General features: G+C 37.4%; 4 protein-coding genes across 6 annotated transcripts in view; 2 read left to right on the top strand and 2 right to left on the bottom strand.

Moving 5' to 3' along the window:
• Positions 1 to 12: 12 nt before the first annotated feature.
• Positions 13 to 3884, top strand: LOC116296288 (putative tRNA(His) guanylyltransferase). Of its 2 annotated transcripts, XM_031704306.2 has the most exons (7): positions 13 to 196; positions 288 to 419; positions 726 to 770; positions 905 to 1074; positions 1593 to 1681; positions 1785 to 1907; positions 2613 to 3884. In XM_031704306.2, the coding sequence occupies exons 1-7, from the start codon at positions 93 to 95 to the stop codon at positions 2778 to 2780; spliced, it is 831 nt and encodes a 276-aa protein (XP_031560166.2). In that variant the 5' UTR covers positions 13 to 92; the 3' UTR covers positions 2781 to 3884. The 2 variants fall into 2 exon arrangements, with proteins under 2 accessions (XP_031560166.2, XP_031560167.2); XM_031704307.2 differs by lacking the exon at positions 726 to 770.
• LOC116296289 (charged multivesicular body protein 6-A) lies at positions 2795 to 7773 on the bottom strand. The gene is made up of 9 exons (XM_031704308.2): positions 7566 to 7773; positions 7382 to 7426; positions 6548 to 6612; positions 6334 to 6421; positions 5807 to 5893; positions 5091 to 5156; positions 4795 to 4875; positions 4383 to 4461; positions 2795 to 3541 (listed from the first exon to the last, which is right to left on the bottom strand). Exons 1-9 carry the CDS (start codon positions 7635 to 7637, stop codon positions 3483 to 3485), a joined length of 642 nt encoding a protein of 213 aa, XP_031560168.2. The 5' UTR covers positions 7638 to 7773; the 3' UTR covers positions 2795 to 3482.
• A 1305-nt stretch (positions 7774 to 9078) lies between these two features.
• On the top strand, positions 9079 to 15444 carry LOC116296280 (monocarboxylate transporter 13-like). Of its 2 annotated transcripts, none has more exons than XM_031704287.2 (5): positions 9079 to 9171; positions 11534 to 11871; positions 12415 to 12998; positions 13615 to 13972; positions 14515 to 15444. In XM_031704287.2, the coding sequence occupies exons 2-5, from the start codon at positions 11631 to 11633 to the stop codon at positions 14700 to 14702; spliced, it is 1371 nt and encodes a 456-aa protein (XP_031560147.1). In that variant the 5' UTR covers positions 9079 to 9171; positions 11534 to 11630; the 3' UTR covers positions 14703 to 15444. The 2 variants fall into 2 exon arrangements, with proteins under 2 accessions (XP_031560147.1, XP_031560148.1); XM_031704288.2 differs by lacking the exon at positions 9079 to 9171 and adding an exon at positions 10323 to 10439.
• A 31-nt stretch (positions 15445 to 15475) lies between these two features.
• LOC116296284 (protein CLEC16A) overlaps positions 15476 to 18004 on the bottom strand; it is a 29049-nt gene continuing 26520 nt past the window's right edge. The window contains exon 26 of the mRNA XM_089031573.1: positions 15476 to 17707. Within this exon, the coding sequence (XP_088887699.1) occupies positions 16727 to 17707 (981 nt within the window). The 3' untranslated portion in view covers positions 15476 to 16726. The remainder of the gene's footprint in view (positions 17708 to 18004) is intronic.

Here is an 18004-nt window from a genome sequence, read left to right on the forward strand (position 1 = left end):
AATGGCGGACGAACCGAAGTGAAAAAGCATTTATCGCTTTTCGAACGTTTAAAAACTTTTTTAAGCTTATACTCAGTTATATTAGATATAAAATGGCTAAGAGCAAATACGAGTATGTGAGGAAGTTTGAGCAGAATGATAATTGCCTTCTAAATTGCTGGATAGTTGTTAGGATCGATGGAAGAAATTTTCACAGGTCTGCTGTCTATTTATAAACCTCTTGAATTTAAAATAAAGTTCCTCGATTTTCTTTCTTGGGTGGATAATGTTACTGTTTTTATGTCTAGGTTCTCTGATGTCCATGGATTTCAAAAGCCAAATGACTCGAGAGCTTTGAAGCTAATGAATCAGTGTGCAAAAGCTGTTATGGAGGAGTTTGGTGATATTTTGCTAAGCTATGGTCAAAGTGATGAATACAGGTATCATGTTGAAATTATTGAAAATCAGTGAGTAATGTCTTGTTGCAGATGGCTATTCGTTTTTCACCTGTGCGCTGACTTACATTTGAGGGGGGGATTGGGGGATTGAATAAAGGATAGTTAGGTATCCTCCCATGATCTCCTTGTCAACAATATCCCCCCTTCCACCTATCCTGAAACAATCCTTTGCTAAAATCAAGAATCTATTATAGCTGTCATTAGAACTGTAGAGGATTGATCAGCATTTGCAATTGTGCGTGGAGCCCTGTAATTTAACCCTTCTTTTTATTTGTTGAAATTTATAAGCTTTGTGTTTAAAAAGAGCACCACCCAGTTCAGTCGGAGAGCAAGGTAAGGTTATGGCCTAGATTCTGTACATTTTGACAGGCTTTTCCTTACTGTAAATATCTCTTTCAATATTCCAGCTGTACATTTTGACAGGCTTTTCCTTACTGTAAATACATGTATCTCTTTCAATATTCCAGCAAAATCACAACAAATACAGTTTCTCTATTTGCGGCATCATATGTGTTTCACTGGAAGACTTTCTTTCCCGACCAACAACTACAATACCCACCCATGTTTGATGCAAGAGTTGTCCTGTACCCTAGTGATAAAAATTTAAGAGATTATCTTAGCTGGAGACAAGCTGACTGTAAGTATAACAGATGCTTTAATTTGGTACCTTCTGGTCCAATTTATATTGTCACTAGCTTTTGCTTCAGTTATCATTTCTTTTCTCCAGCTGTAATGCTTGAGTAGGCGATGATGCTGCTGCTGATCATGCTATTGATGCTGGTGGTGGTGATGATAGTAGCGTTTGTGATGGTGTAGGTCTTGATGACAGTGAATAAGTTGGTAATGGTCGTGGTACTAATGGTAGCATTTGTGGTGTAGGTGATGGTGCTGATGATGATCATGATGACAATGCATATGATGGTGGTGGCAATAACTGTAGTCTTTTAGGTGGTGTAGATGAAGGTGCTGCTAAAGAGCATAAAATGGTGATGATGGTAATGCATATAATGATGATGGTGGTGGTATTTAATGGTAGCATTTGTGATGACCATGGTGATTTTAGTTGATGGTGGTGATGTTGATTATGAGGATGATATTCAGACACATGACTTAATTCATGCTGTAATTTTCATGCTTCTCTCAAATGTCCCCTAGGTCACATAAACAATCTTTACAATACCTGTTTCTGGAGTTTGGTAAATCAAGGTGGCCTAACTCAGACAAAAGCTGAAGAGAGACTCTGTGTTAGTACACTCCAGATCTGATATAACATCTTGTATCTTTGTCTTTTTGACTAGATAGTTTAAATAAATGCATAGTAACATTCATGTTTTTTTCTGCAAACAGGGAACAGTCTCAAGTGATAAGAATGAGCTCTTGTTTTCTGAATTCAATATTAATTATAATAATGAGCCCCAAATGTACAGAAAAGGAACTGTTCTAATCAAGGACAATGATCAAGCTTGTAAGGTAGGTTGTTATCATTATTCTTACGCGTATCTCAGGGAATACTATTTATTTTTACTTTTACTTTTACTGATATGTATAAATACTAATAGAGCGGATGCAATTAAACCGTGAAATAAAATCAAACTAAATACTAACTAATAGTATCTATTTAGTGACTAATAGTTGCTATCACTCAACCAGAACATTCATCATAGAAAGACAAATACACAAGAGACCATTTATGTCTTTTGTTTAATGAATGTTCTGGTTGAGTGATAGCAACTATTAATCATAGATACTATTAGTTAGTATTTAGTTTGTTTTTTATTTCACGGTTTAATTATTGGTATGTAAAACTCTATCAAAGATAGGAAATAAGTTCCAATGCACTGAAATTTTCAACACTGGGCTTAAGAAAACACTGAGGTGGTCATGATAGCGCTGTCAATACAGGTGTACGTCAAAATAATCAGCATGTGCAAGGCAATGATTTGACTGGAGAAGTTCCAATTCTGGCCGGACATTGCCCAATGACTAGCTGTTATTTTAAGCCCTGCATTGCTATGGGATAAAATAGTCCAATCTATTCATTGGATTACTTTTTATACACAAAGAAAATAGAAGTGCATCATTTGAGAAATATTCCATGGTACACATATGCCACTACAAATCATTGCATAACTAGTATATATGAATATTACATTAGAATTTTTTTCTTTGTTGTAGGTTGAAAGTGACTCTTCAGATAAGCCTGTACAAACTGAAAACCATCCAGACCCACCACAAAATAAAAAACAAAAATCAAAACAGACCAGTCTAAAAGTTACAGCACACCACATAGATATCATTGGGGATCAATTTTGGGAAGATCATTCTGAGATATTAAACAGCTGACAATAAGATAGCCATTTTAATAAATTCACATTGATATTTATTCAACTGTTTTAAACCAAACAAAACTGTTTTAGACCAAATCTCATTTATAGATATCTATGAATTTTAAGAGCTAGTACATTACTCGTTTTGGCTCAATAAATTCATTCTAAGATGTTTCTCATTTATCAAGTAAAGTGCATTCTGTCCTAGCATTGATATGAACAATACCATAATTTATTTGCCACAAGGTTAGTAATACCAGAAGCAGGAGCATGACCACCCCTGTTTGACTAAAATTGTAAATTTTCCTAGTATTTTATTGGGCTACCTGTGAATATCACAGGAGTTTTCACCAAAACCATGGATGTGATCACCCCCCCAACTCTGGTACTCTTGCTATGCCACTAACCAGAAGGCTTTTTTATACCATTCCATAACAAACATGTGTACCAGTAAAAGATGATTTTAATGAAGGGGAAAAACATTCTTAATTTTGTCTTACTATACTTTCATGTCTTATGAGAATAATTATTGGTTAGCTTGTGTTTCTGTGCCTAAAGTTCATTTTTCTGAAAATTTTTTACATTCTTTGTCTGCTAAACAATTATAAATTACTCTATTGGTGAATTACGATAGTCTATGTAAATGCAATATACATGTGTGCTACATGCATGTGATATGGAATTATTGCAGAAAAACAAGTAGTCAGTCTGCAGTGCCTCATGCTGCTACCATTTCTGATTCTTTTGTCTCTTTCTTTTCTTTTTGCTTTTCTTGCCCTTAAATATGAAAAATCAATTTTACAAATTACATACTGGTAATGGACCAATTCCATTTGGTTGTAATGTTTCCCCAATAGACCTTTTTCAAGTTCCAAATTACCGCTGAATTCCTCGATTGTTCACAAATGGTAAAGTAAGGAATACACATTTTCAACAATACAAACACTTTGAAATTCCACTTCACTGGAACACATGAATATTCTGCACAAAGTTGAGGCTAACCCTGAGCAACTCAAAACTGGAGTATTCAAACCTTGTATCATTCCCTAGAGTACAATTTCTTTGTTTAACAGTTGCACATGAGAAGACACATGAATATGGATTAAACTCAAATGAAGAATTATATTCTTAAGAGAATGACACATGGTTTGAAATGGGAATACATTACACCCTATAGTAGAAAAGGTTTATATATACACTATCTATCCCTGTGTATGTCTCCCAGCCTTGTAAAACTTTACATTGACCTTATTACATTGACCTACATTACCTTCCCTCAGGGTCTTTTAAGGACAGAAATATTTATTAGTCATGTATAGAAGCCTGGGCAGAAGTGGGTGGCGTAGTAGTTTACTGCTCGCCTCTCACCACTGTGGTCCAGGTTCAAGACCCAGCTCAGACTGGATCATATGTAAGTTGAGTTTGTTTGATGCAGTTCTATTCCTTGCCACGAGGGTTTTCCCCAGGCTCTCTGGTTTCCTCCCTCCATGAAAAGCAACATGTGAGTTGAGTGACATATGTTGTAAATATATAATGTAGTGGTAGTGCGTGCAAAGGAAACCTCACGGAAGAGTTCTGTACGTGGAGTGGTGGTTGTAAAACAAAATGTAACAAATACCTGGCTCTTTTGTTGGTGGTTCAGGAAGATTAACAGGAAGGTCTTCCTTGGGTACTTCTGGTAATTTCTCTGTCACAGACTTAAAATAAAAGAATATAATTAAATTTATATTTTGAAAGGAAAATAAAAAATAAAATTAAGAAACCTCAATTTGTTTTAGTCGGAATTGGTAAAGGATGAGACTTTGTTTTTAAAATATATCCAAAATGGAATGGATTGGAAGATGTAAAAAAACATTGGGAGATCAGAGGAAAGAGATTGCAAGGGAAGACACAAGAAATAAAGGATAATTATGTTTGAAAGATGCAAGGAGTTTGTAAACAAGTCTAGAGTAGTTAGAATACCATTCAGTCTACTGGAAGAGACAAAGAAAAATTATGACAAAATAGCAAAAGTCTTAAAGAGATAATACCTCTGACAATTCATCTAATTCTTTCATGATTTCATCCTCATCCTCATCAGACAGACCACCACTTAATAAATCATCAATTTCCTGGAAAAGGAGATAAACTATATTTAGGTAAAGAAACACAAGAAGGAGTTCAGGAATTTGAGAAAGAGGTGGCGACAATTAAGAAGAAAAAGTCCCTCACTTATGAGAGGCCTCGGCCACCTCAGCCCTCATGTAACTTGCCCCTGTAATGGGTAAGTTACAGCATGGCTCCAATGTTTCTCCGAGGTTTTCATTTTCAATAACAGTACCCTTACCTTTTGATATTCCACAGCTTCTTTAGTCTCATCCATTATTCTCTCAACTTCTTCAATAGACATAATCTACAGCAGAATAAAGAAATCCAGACTTAAATGAAAACTGCATAATCCTGAAAATTGTAGATACCTTCCCCTACGGAGCTGGATCAATGGGGTGTTACTTTGTGCAGAGGACAAAGTCTACCTTATTCAATAGCCACAACAAGTCTCTAAGTTATACAATAGAATAAAGCTAACAAAGGATACGATAGGTGTCTATTGAATTTTGACACTGTGCCCTCTATTATTCGTTTGCACATTACATCACACTGATTGGTTATTTTTTATCATCAATACAAGGACAGACAGATAAAGCTGATTGCAATGAGCACGCGCTTTCTGTTGGTTGTTGTGATCACTAAAAATGAGAAATTTTTATTGTTTTGGTTATTGTAAAGAAACAAATAGACATCAGTTTTTTTATGTGTCTGTCCTCTTATTGACAATAGATTTTGTGATCATATTGTCATTGTGGACTATATGCCTCTTGAATCCACACTACTTGGACATGAATGTGATGACCACATTTATCATCAATTAGAGGACAGACATAGAAAAAACTGATGGCTATATAATTGTGAAGTCTACACAAAGTTATACCCAATCAATGTTATATCCTCTCTTCCTCCTCTCTTTTCTCAGACAATTAAATGGAAGTCATTTTAGGGTCATACCTCATGCAGCTGGTGAAGACATTCATTACCCTTCTTGAGACCTTCTGCTACTTGAATCTGGACTTGTGAAAATTCAATATCTTGAACCTAAAAACGTAAAACATTTTATGGTAAATTGTGTTTCATCATTAAACATGCATTCTCCATTTTAACATCATTAATACAGCACCATTCTCAAACGATCTATTGTATGATCTAAACTAAAAATAAAGGACAATTAGTATAGGAAGTTGCACAATCTTCTTGTACAATAGGGAATTCATAGGTATGAGTGATGTTCTGAAAGTTTTCAAAATTGGACAAGCCTTTAGGTGAGTCCAATTTGAGAATTTTCAAAACACAATGAGTTTCTATAAATTCTGAATTGTACGAGAAGATCGGCGATTTTCTGTTTATAATTCACTCAATGAGATTGAGCAAATTAATTGGGACTCAACAGAGTACAATTTTGGATTTAATTGTACTCTTCTTGTCCAATCAGAATTGAGTAATTTTGTTAAATGATTATGACAGTAGAAAACACCCACCATTTTTTCAAGATTGTCTAACTGATTATCAGTTCTTTCGAGAAGTTGTTCCTGGTATCTTTTTTTCTTAAGAAGAAGTTTGGCCTTGCTGAAAATTGAACAACAACTAAAGTTACTATCATTTTTTAACCATATGAGCCACAAAATGATGACACTAGAAATGATGCCAAATTCCCAGGCATCAAAGTTAACAATATTTTCAAACAGTGTATACCTCTTTTTCCCTTGTTGTAAAAGCTCCTTGGCAAGTTTTCTTTCCTTTTCTAAATTTTGTTCAATCTAATAAAATATAGAATGTGCAAATTATTTCCTGTTTAACAATTATTATAATAACTGAAAATTACACATCACATGTCTTGGCTAATACAAACCAAAAAATAAAAATTCCAGGTGCAGGGGGAGGGGTAGGGATGTTGATTCTTTGTTTTGCTCAATACAAAAACAGCTGTGTTTTCCAATTATTTCTTTCATTTTATTTCATTTATCCCATTTTCTATTTAATGCAATAGAAAGAAAATTAAATGGCAATGAAAATGAAATGATATTTCTCTTGGCTCCTAGACACACAAATTGCCTTCGACATTGCTTGCAATGGGGAAATGACACTGTGTGTCAACCCATGCATTTGTTGTGTGTGACATTGCCAAAGTACAACCTGCGATTGAGTGTCCAGGAATATTCTGGAATAGCAACAGAATACTCCACAAATCATAAGATTTCAGAACTCCTTGAGAAACGAGGTATGCAATAGAAGTTATTGGCATTAAACATCATGTAGTGGCGTATTCTATTGTTGTTCAATAATCCTCTTACAGGCCATTGATCTCGCAAACCTGTCCTTTCTGGGTTGGGACAAGTTGGTCCTTGGCAAGGTCAATAATGATCGACCACAAATCTGACATGTCCCGTCTTCTTCCCGTCTTTAGGCTTCTTAAGAGCATTACCGGCTAAATTGGTTGACAGAAGCCAGAAAGCCTGTCATTTAGAAGCTGGAAGTAAGCTGCTATATATGATCACGACAATGAACTCTGTTATATCTAGGCTTTACCTTTTTCTGATATTTCTTTAGCTTGTCTCTCTGCTGTTTAAGAGCCTATACATGTAATACAACAAGCTCTTTAAAATACGGTCTAAATGTAATAGCATGAATAAAAGATAACCTTTGAAAATTGGAGTAAAGTTACTAAGCTTTAAAATCAGAAAATGACGAAACTTCACTCAACAAGTCTTACCAGAACAGCCTTGTCTTGCTCTGTTATTTTGGGCTTTTCGGGCTCTTTCTTTCGACTAAAAAACAAACCCATGTCTAATTTTATTTCCTAGATTGATTTAAAATACCTTATCTCGACCGTATAACAATAAAGGAGGCTATATATCAAAGGGTTTAGACCCTAAGGACGACCCTAAGGAGATTTATGAGCGGCCATTTTGAAATAGGAATACCACAGGAAACCCGCCTATATCACACACAGGGAATCCAGACAAAGAACAATAATAATAAAAAAGAAAGTGGAAGGGAAGGAGGAAATGAATTGATGATGACACCCTCTGTGGAAATGCCACTACTAAATCCTACTTATTTTATTATTTTTATTTTATCTTTTGTAGTGTTGGGTATCTATTTCTCTTTTCAGGAGAAACTTTATCACGTATTACGAGTGACAGCCGACTTGAAGAACAATTCGTTTCACAGTCAGGATCAACAACATTTATAGGCGGAATCAGTCATCAAAATTATAGCAAAGTATTCAGATCATAGTTAATGGAGCACAGGATATGTGCGCTATATAAATAAATAAATGGGGTGGAATGGTATGGTTGGGAAACCTATTGTTCTAGGTTTTTGTTCTACTTCATCCATTGTTTATATGACGTTGACCGTGCACAGAGAAGGAAAATTTGCTCCGTTTGTTCACAGCATTAGGGAATATATATGTTTTTTCTCCAAAAAATCGTTCTAAAATATTTATCATTTGTTAATTAATCCTATATGATCAATATTATTTTTTTATTGAAAAAGTAATTGCCCTTTTTAATGCTTTCTAAGCCTGGTTTTCACAAGCGACGCAAGCACAAGCGCAAGTACGAGCGCAAGCATAATAAGAGGCCTTATTTCATCGTAAAAACTGTCTAACGCAAGCATAAGAACAAGCACAACGAAAAGGAAAAATTTTGATCCTTGTGCTTGTGCTTGCGTCGCTCGTGAAAACCAGAGTACGGCTTAACTGTATCTGCGCGTATAATAAATATTTATCCGCATGGTTTTTGGTCATCGAAGTTTTCACTTTCAAAATGTTCATACATGAAAATAATGAGGAAATGAATATATTCAATCTAAGTTGCTTGGTTCGTTGTGCACGGTCAGTATCAATTGAAGTGATGGTACGGTTCAACCTCAAACGCAAAACAAAAGCTTTGTTCTATGGAGTTTCCAAACCATTCCGCTCCATTAACTATGTTCAGATTAAGAAAAACATACTTTCAGGTATAAAGAGCGAGTGGTGATAAAAAGTAGTGAGTTCAGGGGCGCTGCATGCTTTGGGCTAACGGGCCTTAATAAAAGTTATTCTGCGGGGATGAGAGGAGTAAACTTAATAAATGACGCTCTCTTGATGAAAAATAATAAGTTATGATTGAAAAGGTCATATCAAAAAAAAAAAAAAAAAAAAAAAAAGGGAACGAGGCCGAGGAGCTCTGGATAGGAGACTGGGTTTTTGCATCATTATTTTACTAAATGCATGTATTAATGACGTCGATAATGACAAATCAGCAAACTTCGATTGCTCGAACTGGGCATAAACCAAGAACAAGACTTAACTAAAAGTGAAGAACAGGAAGGTAAAGATATTTTAAGAGGAAATTTTCTGTCAATAACGAGCAATAATGGCAAAAAGCGTCAAAAACTAGACCTTCGAGTTTTGATCCCAATTTTCGTTTTGGGTTAACACTCAAAACCTTTTTTAAAACAGTTAGAAACTGATGTACTATGATAAAATGCTTGTTTGAAGCGGTATTTTCGATTGTACAAAGATGTTTTGTTGCATTTGTGTTAGAATGTTGCTCTGTCAGCCTTTTTCTATAGAAAATATATGGGAAGCAAATGAATGCCTGAACCTCATTTTCGGATAAATCTTTTGCTTTGGTTTAACACTTTGATTCCACTTTCATCGGTCATCTCCACTTCCAGTAATACAGAAAAGCCAAAAAATTCTTTCAAGCCCCAGCATACTAGCTGGCTACAGAATACCCGAGGAATGCAATTCATCACGTAATTGCAACGAGTAAAACTGCCATAATTGCATTTGATAAAGTGCTTTGACCCTAAACAAACATTAAGTCTATTGAACTCAAATATCCTTATATCATTGGCTTCTGGCCAAGAAAAATTTTAGATTACACTGAACCGCTTAATATTGTTACCATGGATACCATTACGTTTGCCTTTAAGATTGACATCAACGACTTCTCTTCTTCCTCACTTGTTTATATGAATATCATACACTTCTTTCAATAAAGTTAGTCACCAAAAACCTAGAAAGCTGAGATCACTGAGCATCATGGGAAACTTTTCATATCATAAAAAGCATATATATACAAAGCTGTTTTAATACAAACTGCAGCTCGATGATGCTCAGAAGAGGTGAGACTGTAACCAGTAAACGATTCTCAAGTCCATGAATAGTTATCAAGCCGTTGAACGTGTAAAATGAATTTACCCATAATACTTGTTGGCCTCAGCTTATAGCTTTTCAGGTGAATAACTTTATTGAAATAAGTGTATACATTCAATGACTTTATAATGGATTTTCTTAATTTCTATATTTAGATGCTTCTCTTTTTTGACGGTCATTGTGAGAGGTAAGATTTTTCGAACCCAAAAAAGAAAATTGTTGAGAATAAAAAAAAAAAAACCGACAAAGGCGAAAAGCAGTTTTATTCACTTGACCTTCATCAAGATCTTGAAAAAGAGATAGGACTTATTTTTAATTCGGCTACAGATGTATATCGTTTCCATGAGCCGGCCAAATACTCCGGCACAAAAGGCGATAGGAAACAACAGGTTTTATTCCGTCCTGCAGCAAGGAGAAGAAAGAAGCAAATTAATGGTAGGCTTCAAGAAAACGAATTCTTCTATACTATACTATTTTATGCGTATGAGAATATCACTATATATTTATACTGTGATTGTTTTGTATCAAATTGAGCTGATCCTCGCAGTATTTCAAGCAACGTATGCAACTGCAAATTGAAAGACTCAGAAAAAATTCTTGAACGGAATACTATACCAGCGGATACTATTTCACTAGCTCACTGAACTGCCTCTAGTCTTAAGACTTAGCTCTCATCTTATAATTTAAAAATCTGATATTTTCTATCGTTTATCAGAAGTCAAAATTGATTTAAACTTTAAGACGAATTCAAACGTTAAGTAAGGAATGCGTTTGCTCTAAGAAACGATTCCTTCCTTAACTCCTGAAGGTCCTGAAACTGCAGAACATATTTTCAAATGTTTATAAGTTTATCAAGAACAAAAAGTTTGAACTCAACCTTGTCATATCGATAATGAATAAGAGACTCAACTGAAAATCCTTTGAAAACTTTCAATTTAAGACTTAGTTCCTTGTCGTGGTTATAAATAGTATTTATATTCGTACTTTATTATTGATATATGATAGATAGTATTGTCAAATATAGTTTCCACACAGTTATTTACCAAATAACGACCTAATACCAAATATCGGACAATGGACTTTGCACTTGACTTTTTCTACAAAGCCTAAGCACTTAAGAATGTGACGCAATCTTGATCTAAGGTTTTAATATTTTCTTTTAATTTTAATTGAGGTAGGTCTAGGTTCTGAGAGACCGCTCTCATAAGGTAGGGTGACCCTAGTGCTAGGGACAAGTCTTTTGTTTTCCTTCCCCAGGGGACACCAAAAACAAGAGGTAGCCCTAGCAGTAGGATTACCCTACCTTATGAGAGACCGTTCACATAAAGATAGGGCGACCCTGGTGCTAGGGACAAGTCTTTTGCCGTTTTCCTTCCCCAGGGGACACCAAAAACAAGAGGTAGTCCTAGCAGTAACCGAGGGTCACCTTTCTTTCATGTAAAGGAGGCCTAACAAAAATGTGGCCTTCATTACTAAATTGACTCTAACCTACGTAACCTTCCCTCGATTTCTTTCCATCGTACCTTCAGGTAGCCCACCACACGTTAAATCCACGGTTTCCCAAGGCAAAGTGCAAAATATAGAAGCCACCTATATTCGTCAGTCGCAACTCATATTATCATTACTATGCCTACTGAAGTTATAGCAACACTATCCAATCAGCAACGTCCACAAGATGACGCCAGGAAAAAGAAAACATGGATGTCTTTCATTCAAGATACGGACAATGAGTTGGACAAATGTACCGCTTGGAGAGTGTGTTTCTGTTGTTCTCTGGCCAGTATGATCAACTTGGGAAGTGCTTACACCTATGGGCTCTTTTTTCCTTCTATTCTTGATGAATTCCAGGCTGGAAAAGCAGCGACAGGTAAAATGAGCTCTAGTTTGGTTGGAATGTCTTGGATGAAACGAGGGTCAGTGGGAATGGAATTGAATCCTTCTTTTAGAGGATGTCACGGGGACGGGGACGGATACGGAGACAAACTGGATGAAGTAAATCATAACCTGAATAGACCTCTTTACCTTGAACGTAATGTTTTGCCCATTTCAACAAATAACCATAAATGCCTCCTCTTACGCCATAGCATTAGCAATAGCATAGAAAAACCTTCTTTTATAACATCAAGAAGCCGCACTCAAACTATCCATGCCAATTTTTCGTGTAATTCAACATCTTAATCCATGTAGAATCAATGGACCATTCTTAAAATTATCTTGTATGCGAGGCTGACATGGAAATACCAAAAACAAATGCCACGAATGTCATCGAGTAAAAGTGTGTTTTCTTTTGTATTTCCACATGTTAACTTCGCAGCCAAGATACTTTTGAAAAGCGTCCATTCTCAGAATAGTTAGAAGGGTGATAGACACTTTAATTAATCTTTGGCTTTTTTTATTCCGTTTGTCTCAGCCCTTGCCGGATCAGTCACTGTGGCTCTTTCGGCTTTACTTGCACCAATTGCGTCAAAGCTTTGTGACCGCTTTGGCTGTCGGTTAACGATGATAGGAGGTGGGCTAACAACCGCTATTGCGCAACTTGGTTCATCGTTTGCTCCGAATGTCTACGTTCTCTTACTCTCTTACGGCGTTGGATTTGGCTTTGCTTCTTGTTTAGTCTTCATTTCAGCCATGCAGATTGTTCCCCTGTACTTTAATCGACATCGGTCTCTTGGCTTGGCTATTCTGAACTCAGGCAACGCGGGCGGGCTTCTATTCATGACACCTGTCATTCAAAAATTATTGGAGCATTTTGATTGGAGGAAAGCAATGATGATCTTGGCTGCACTGAACACGCTGCCATGCTTTTTGGGATGCAGCATCAATAGAAAAATGAAGCACACATCACAAAACACTCGAGATAACAGTCAGACGAAGCTGACTAAACAATGGACAAAGCTGCTTAAAACGTCGGTGCTGATGAACCCAGTGTTCATGCTGTTGTGTCTAACAATGTCAGTAGCTTGTCTTGGTTACATCATGCCGTCAATACATTTGGTAAGTTTGGTTCACGAAAATATCAACCATTTTATGTTTGGCTCGAGCTGTTTTAGCATCGGTCTGTCGTGTGGTATTGTGTTACTAATATTAGAGTATAGACTACTACAGATCCATGAAGTGAAGCATATTTGCCCTTCACTAAACACCTTGTTTTCCGGGCAACAGCACAATACAGCCAAAAATACCACTTGCAATTATCACTATTCGCGGTCCAAAGTGGTCCAAATCTACTGCTTCCTAGAATGCGTATGGATTAGTTGTAAGAGAAGGTCGAGTGACGAACCCGAATGTTTTCGTCTCGCTTTTTTCTTGAGAAGTTTAATTTGTTTCGCGCCAAAATCAATTCTCATTAATTCGCTTTTTGTTCTAATTTCTTCAGCGCCTGTAAATGCACTTCACGAATGAGATGCTTTTGTTGAAGAGGTTCCCAGGCGCCCTAGCTAGGACCACCATATAAGCTCCTGCATCAGTAGATTTACCATGAAGTATATAAATATAAACTGCCTCACCTAGGGAATGGAGGACTTATAGAGAACTTACTATACAGGGAACAAAAGGTACTAACTCAAACTTTTAAAAAACCTTGAAATGATTGGACCACTTTTTCCCCCAGGCGAAGTACGCCGAGGATCTTGGAATCCCAATCAGTAGCTCATCATGGATGTACTTCGCCATCGGCATTGCATCTCTCATATCTAGGATCCTTACCGGCAAGTTATGCGACACTGGCTGGATCTCTCACCTTTGCATCTTTCAGCTTGCAGTAGTGGTATTTGGAATCATCGACGTCTCGTTGCCATTGGCTACCAGTCTTACTTTCCTCATTGTATATTCTGTGATGTATGGGATATGCGAGGGTGTGATCATGACCTCGATGCATAGTTATATCCTGATAACTTTCCCTGGTATGGGCTTTGGATGGTACTGTACCTTCATGGGTTTAAGCTACTTGATCGGTCCTGTGTTCGCAGGTACGTATTCCAGTCAGAAAAGATTTGGCATTGCTATTATTGTTACTGAACACGTTCTAAAGCGGCTATGAGCCCTACTCAATGTTTTCAGTATCGATTCTAGATGACGTGAATAATCAAATGGCAAAATGTTTATATATTTTTTATAGTTGGTTGTAGTGATGGAAAGGATCATGATGACTGAGATTGCGATTGGTTGAGATAATGTTTATCAGACACAGTGTTGTATGGTGATGTTCATGATGACGATGATAGTGATGACTGATGATGATGCCAATGACGATGATACGGTAATGATAACCGTGGTGGTGGTGATGATAACTGATGATGATTGGTTATGATGACTGTTGATGATGTCAATGAAGATGATACGGTAATGATAACCGTGGTGGTGGTGTTGATGACTGATGATAATTGGAGATGATGGCTGATGATGATAATAAATGAAGACGATGTTATACTGGTGATGTCTGCTAATATTGCTGCTGCTAATGACGATAATGGACATTGTCCATATATTTAACATCGCGTTTAATTCACAGGCGTAATAGCAGATTTTAGTGGTTCTTACCATCCTGCCTTTATCACTGCTGGTGTCTTCCTCTTTGTCTCTGCGTCTTTGCCTCTTTTCATGAGATTCATTCATAATACTAGCACACCAGAAGAGGTCAAGCTGAAAGAGTCAACAGACAAAGAACTTGTAATACTCGAGAAAATGACTGTACTATAGTAATCATTCGCAATACGCTTTCCCACTTTAGGCCGAATATACACTGTACTACATTTTACTTGCATTGAAATTTTCAAATTTGTATTTTTTCATGAGAATAGTAAAACAAATGGTGCTAATCAACTGAACAGAAAAAAGTGTGCAAGTAGTTGTGGTTAACGCGACACCATAATGACCATAATGAAAATGTGCTATTTAAAACTTCATACTTAAAAAGTCAATGCAACTCTTCCAGAAACAAAGTTTGGGCTACCTGTGTTGTGGACCGATGATTCGGCAGTAGAGTTTTCATCGCACTAAGAAAGAAGATCCTTAAAAAGGACAAAAAAGCAAATGTCTGAACTAAACTGAATCATACTCATATTTAAAACTTCATACTTAAAAAGTCAACACAACTCTTCCAGAAACAGAGTTTGGGCTACCTGTGTTGTGGACCGATGATTCGGCAGTAAAGTTTTCATCGCACTAATAAGGAAGATCCTTTAAAAGGACAAAAAAGCAAATGTCTGAACCATACATAGAGTCGAAGATATTAGTCATTCAGAGGCTAATTTAAGGAAACGACTGGGTCGAGTTGGCATTACAGTGCATTGTGGGACCATTTTAGAGGACATATTTCCAAGATGGCGTTTTCGTCTCCTAAAAAATTCCCATAATGCACTGCAATGCTAACTCGACCCAGTCTTTTCCTCGACGGTTCTGGCTCAACCTCGGATTGGCTAATAGTCAGAATTGATGGTAAAACTGATGTTAATTAAAATAAAAACTTTAACAAATATTAAAGTATTTTTTATTACCTCTAATTTCGTTAGGTGGGTCTCTCTTACCCTCGGTTGTATCTCCCGCTTGACCCAAATTCGCGCTATATCCACCTTTATTTTGAATGAGTAGCCTTACATGACTGGGTGTCCTCATTTTCGAAATTTTCGAAAGAGAGACAGTACGTTAGTCGGTTTGGTAAATCTGCTCTAAAATCGTGCATCAATGTTTTGCAAGATGCATCGCAAACTTTGCTCTCTGACCCTTTGAATTTGGATATTAAATTTTCCTATTTCCGACTACGTATCACTCTCTAGAGCATCATTTCTTTGAGTAATGGTTGCGCACGAGAAGACATATGAATATGGATACTACTCAAACGAAGAGAATGACACGTGGTCGAAGGTAGGCGTGCAAAGCTCTGGTGTAAAGAACAACAAGCTTCCACTTTGAGTAAGAAAGATATATTGTGACATGTGTAGTATGACTGAGCAAAAATTGCACTGTAAGAATAACAAAAATAATATTAGTTTGTTGCTCATACTACTGCACCTTTGGTAGAGTTCCAATCGGATAGGACAACAAAAACGAACTTTTGCAACAAAAACAACAGACCTCTTTACCTTGGGTGTAATGTTTCCCATTTCAGATCCCATTTCACTCTATTTGTTTAGCGGTTGCGCATAAGAAGACACATGTAACTCGATACATCTAGAACAAGAAATCTTATCCTCAAGAGAATGACAAGTGGTCTGAAATGGGAAAACATTAAGCCCAAGGTAAAAAGGTTTATTGCGGTACATTCTGCAACATTATTGCGTAACAATTCCATAGGATTTTCTTGCAAGACCGTACGTTTTCACGATGAACAAACGCATGCGCAAGCATTCAACCCAAATTTGGACATTTAATTAAATAATGTTCTTAACATGATAATTTAATTAAGATTTTCTAGCCTGCTCCGCAAGGCAACTCCTTGGGCTTCCTTTCGCGGGGTGGGCTTCCTTTGGCATAGAACCGCGGAGGGCACGGAGGGCGAAAAAGCGAAATAAAGAGAAGTTTAATCTCTCCCTCTTTCTTTTCCCCCCTCCTCTCCTCCCCTCTCGTGTCCGTTTTTGTTTCTTCGTTCCCAGAGAGAGAGACAGAGATATTCAAAGAGAAGCCTGCAGAGGAGGCTAAAGATTTTCCTACCTTACCACATTGATCATAATATATCTTGTATTTGTAATTCATATTATTATAATATATTTTAGTTTCTAGACAGTTTATTTAGTAACCCTTCTTCTCGAGTGTCCCCTTTTCTTGCGATTAGACTTTTTACCAGCGGATTTTGTCTTTTTTGGCGCGCTGTTTTTGTTCGATATCTCATCCAAACCTTTGCTCACATAGAATGCTGGGTCAGATAAGCAAGGAATTGATAGCAAATTGATATCACCAAAGTCACAGGAGCCTAGAGGAGGTGGGTGTCTTCCACCCCGTGGGGTGGGGGGAGCGGAGTGTGATTTAAACTTGATGAGACGTAACTCTCTAAGGTTATCGATCGATTCCCTCCTGCTGGAGGGTTCAGAGGATGAACTGTCACTGATTGATTCTTGCTCCCGTACCCGCGCTAACAAGGGATTCTGTCCATTCGTTGACTCCATATCAAGAGCCTCCTCCGCTTCCTCCTCCACTGATGTACTTCTCGTGCGTATTGTATTGTCACTGACCCGCATCTCTGCCACACCATTATTCCCAGGTGGAGGAGACTGCTCCAACACTTGAGCCAATGCTTGAGCCTGCGAGGTAGTCCTTGGCTTATTTCGATTGGCGCTTGGTGACCAGCAGTCTTCTGGCCCAGATATGGTCGTAAAGGCGTCAGCTCGGTCTCTTGATTCTAAACCAGTCCTCTCTCGACCGGTTTGACCGGAGTCCTGAGACGAGGACGGTGAAACCACATATGGTTTTCCCGAGCCTAGATTGATGTAGGAAGGCGGTGTAATTGTGTAGTAATGCGCTGGAGGGGTCGCCATTGCAGGCAGCTCTAGCAGTTGCGCAATATTGTGCAATTTGTTCTGCTTGAGCATTGTCCGCCGTCTCTGCAGACGCTGTTTTGCTGACATGCATCGAATATAATCATCAAAGATGAACTTGGCCGAAAGAATTGGTCGAGACCGGACTTTAGCAAGACTCCTCGCAGTAAAAGGTTGATGAATAGTGATAAACAGAGAACGACTGTCCTCTTTGTCAGGAGCCGTCTCGACGTCCTGAAGAAAATATAGGTAAGCCTTTTTTAATCGCTTGCAAACACATACTAAGAGGGTGTGGGTGAGGTGTATGTTCCTTACAAATACATACTAAAAGGGTGTGGGTGAGGTGTATTTTCCTTGTAAACACATACTAAGGGGGTATGGGTGAGGTGTATGTTTCTTACAAACACATACTAAAAGGTTGTGGGTGAGGTGTATGTTTCTTACAAACACATACTAAAAGGGTGTGGGTGAGGTGTATGTTTCTTACAAACACATACTAAAAGGGTGTGGGTGAGGTGTATTTTCCTTGTA

This window comes from Actinia tenebrosa, unplaced genomic scaffold, assembly GCF_029948245.1.
Source record: "Actinia tenebrosa isolate PJP-AT-01 unplaced genomic scaffold, QUT_ActTen_1.0 PGA_scaffold17__23_contigs__length_9995812, whole genome shotgun sequence".
Lineage (NCBI taxonomy): Eukaryota > Metazoa > Cnidaria > Anthozoa > Actiniaria > Actiniidae > Actinia > Actinia tenebrosa.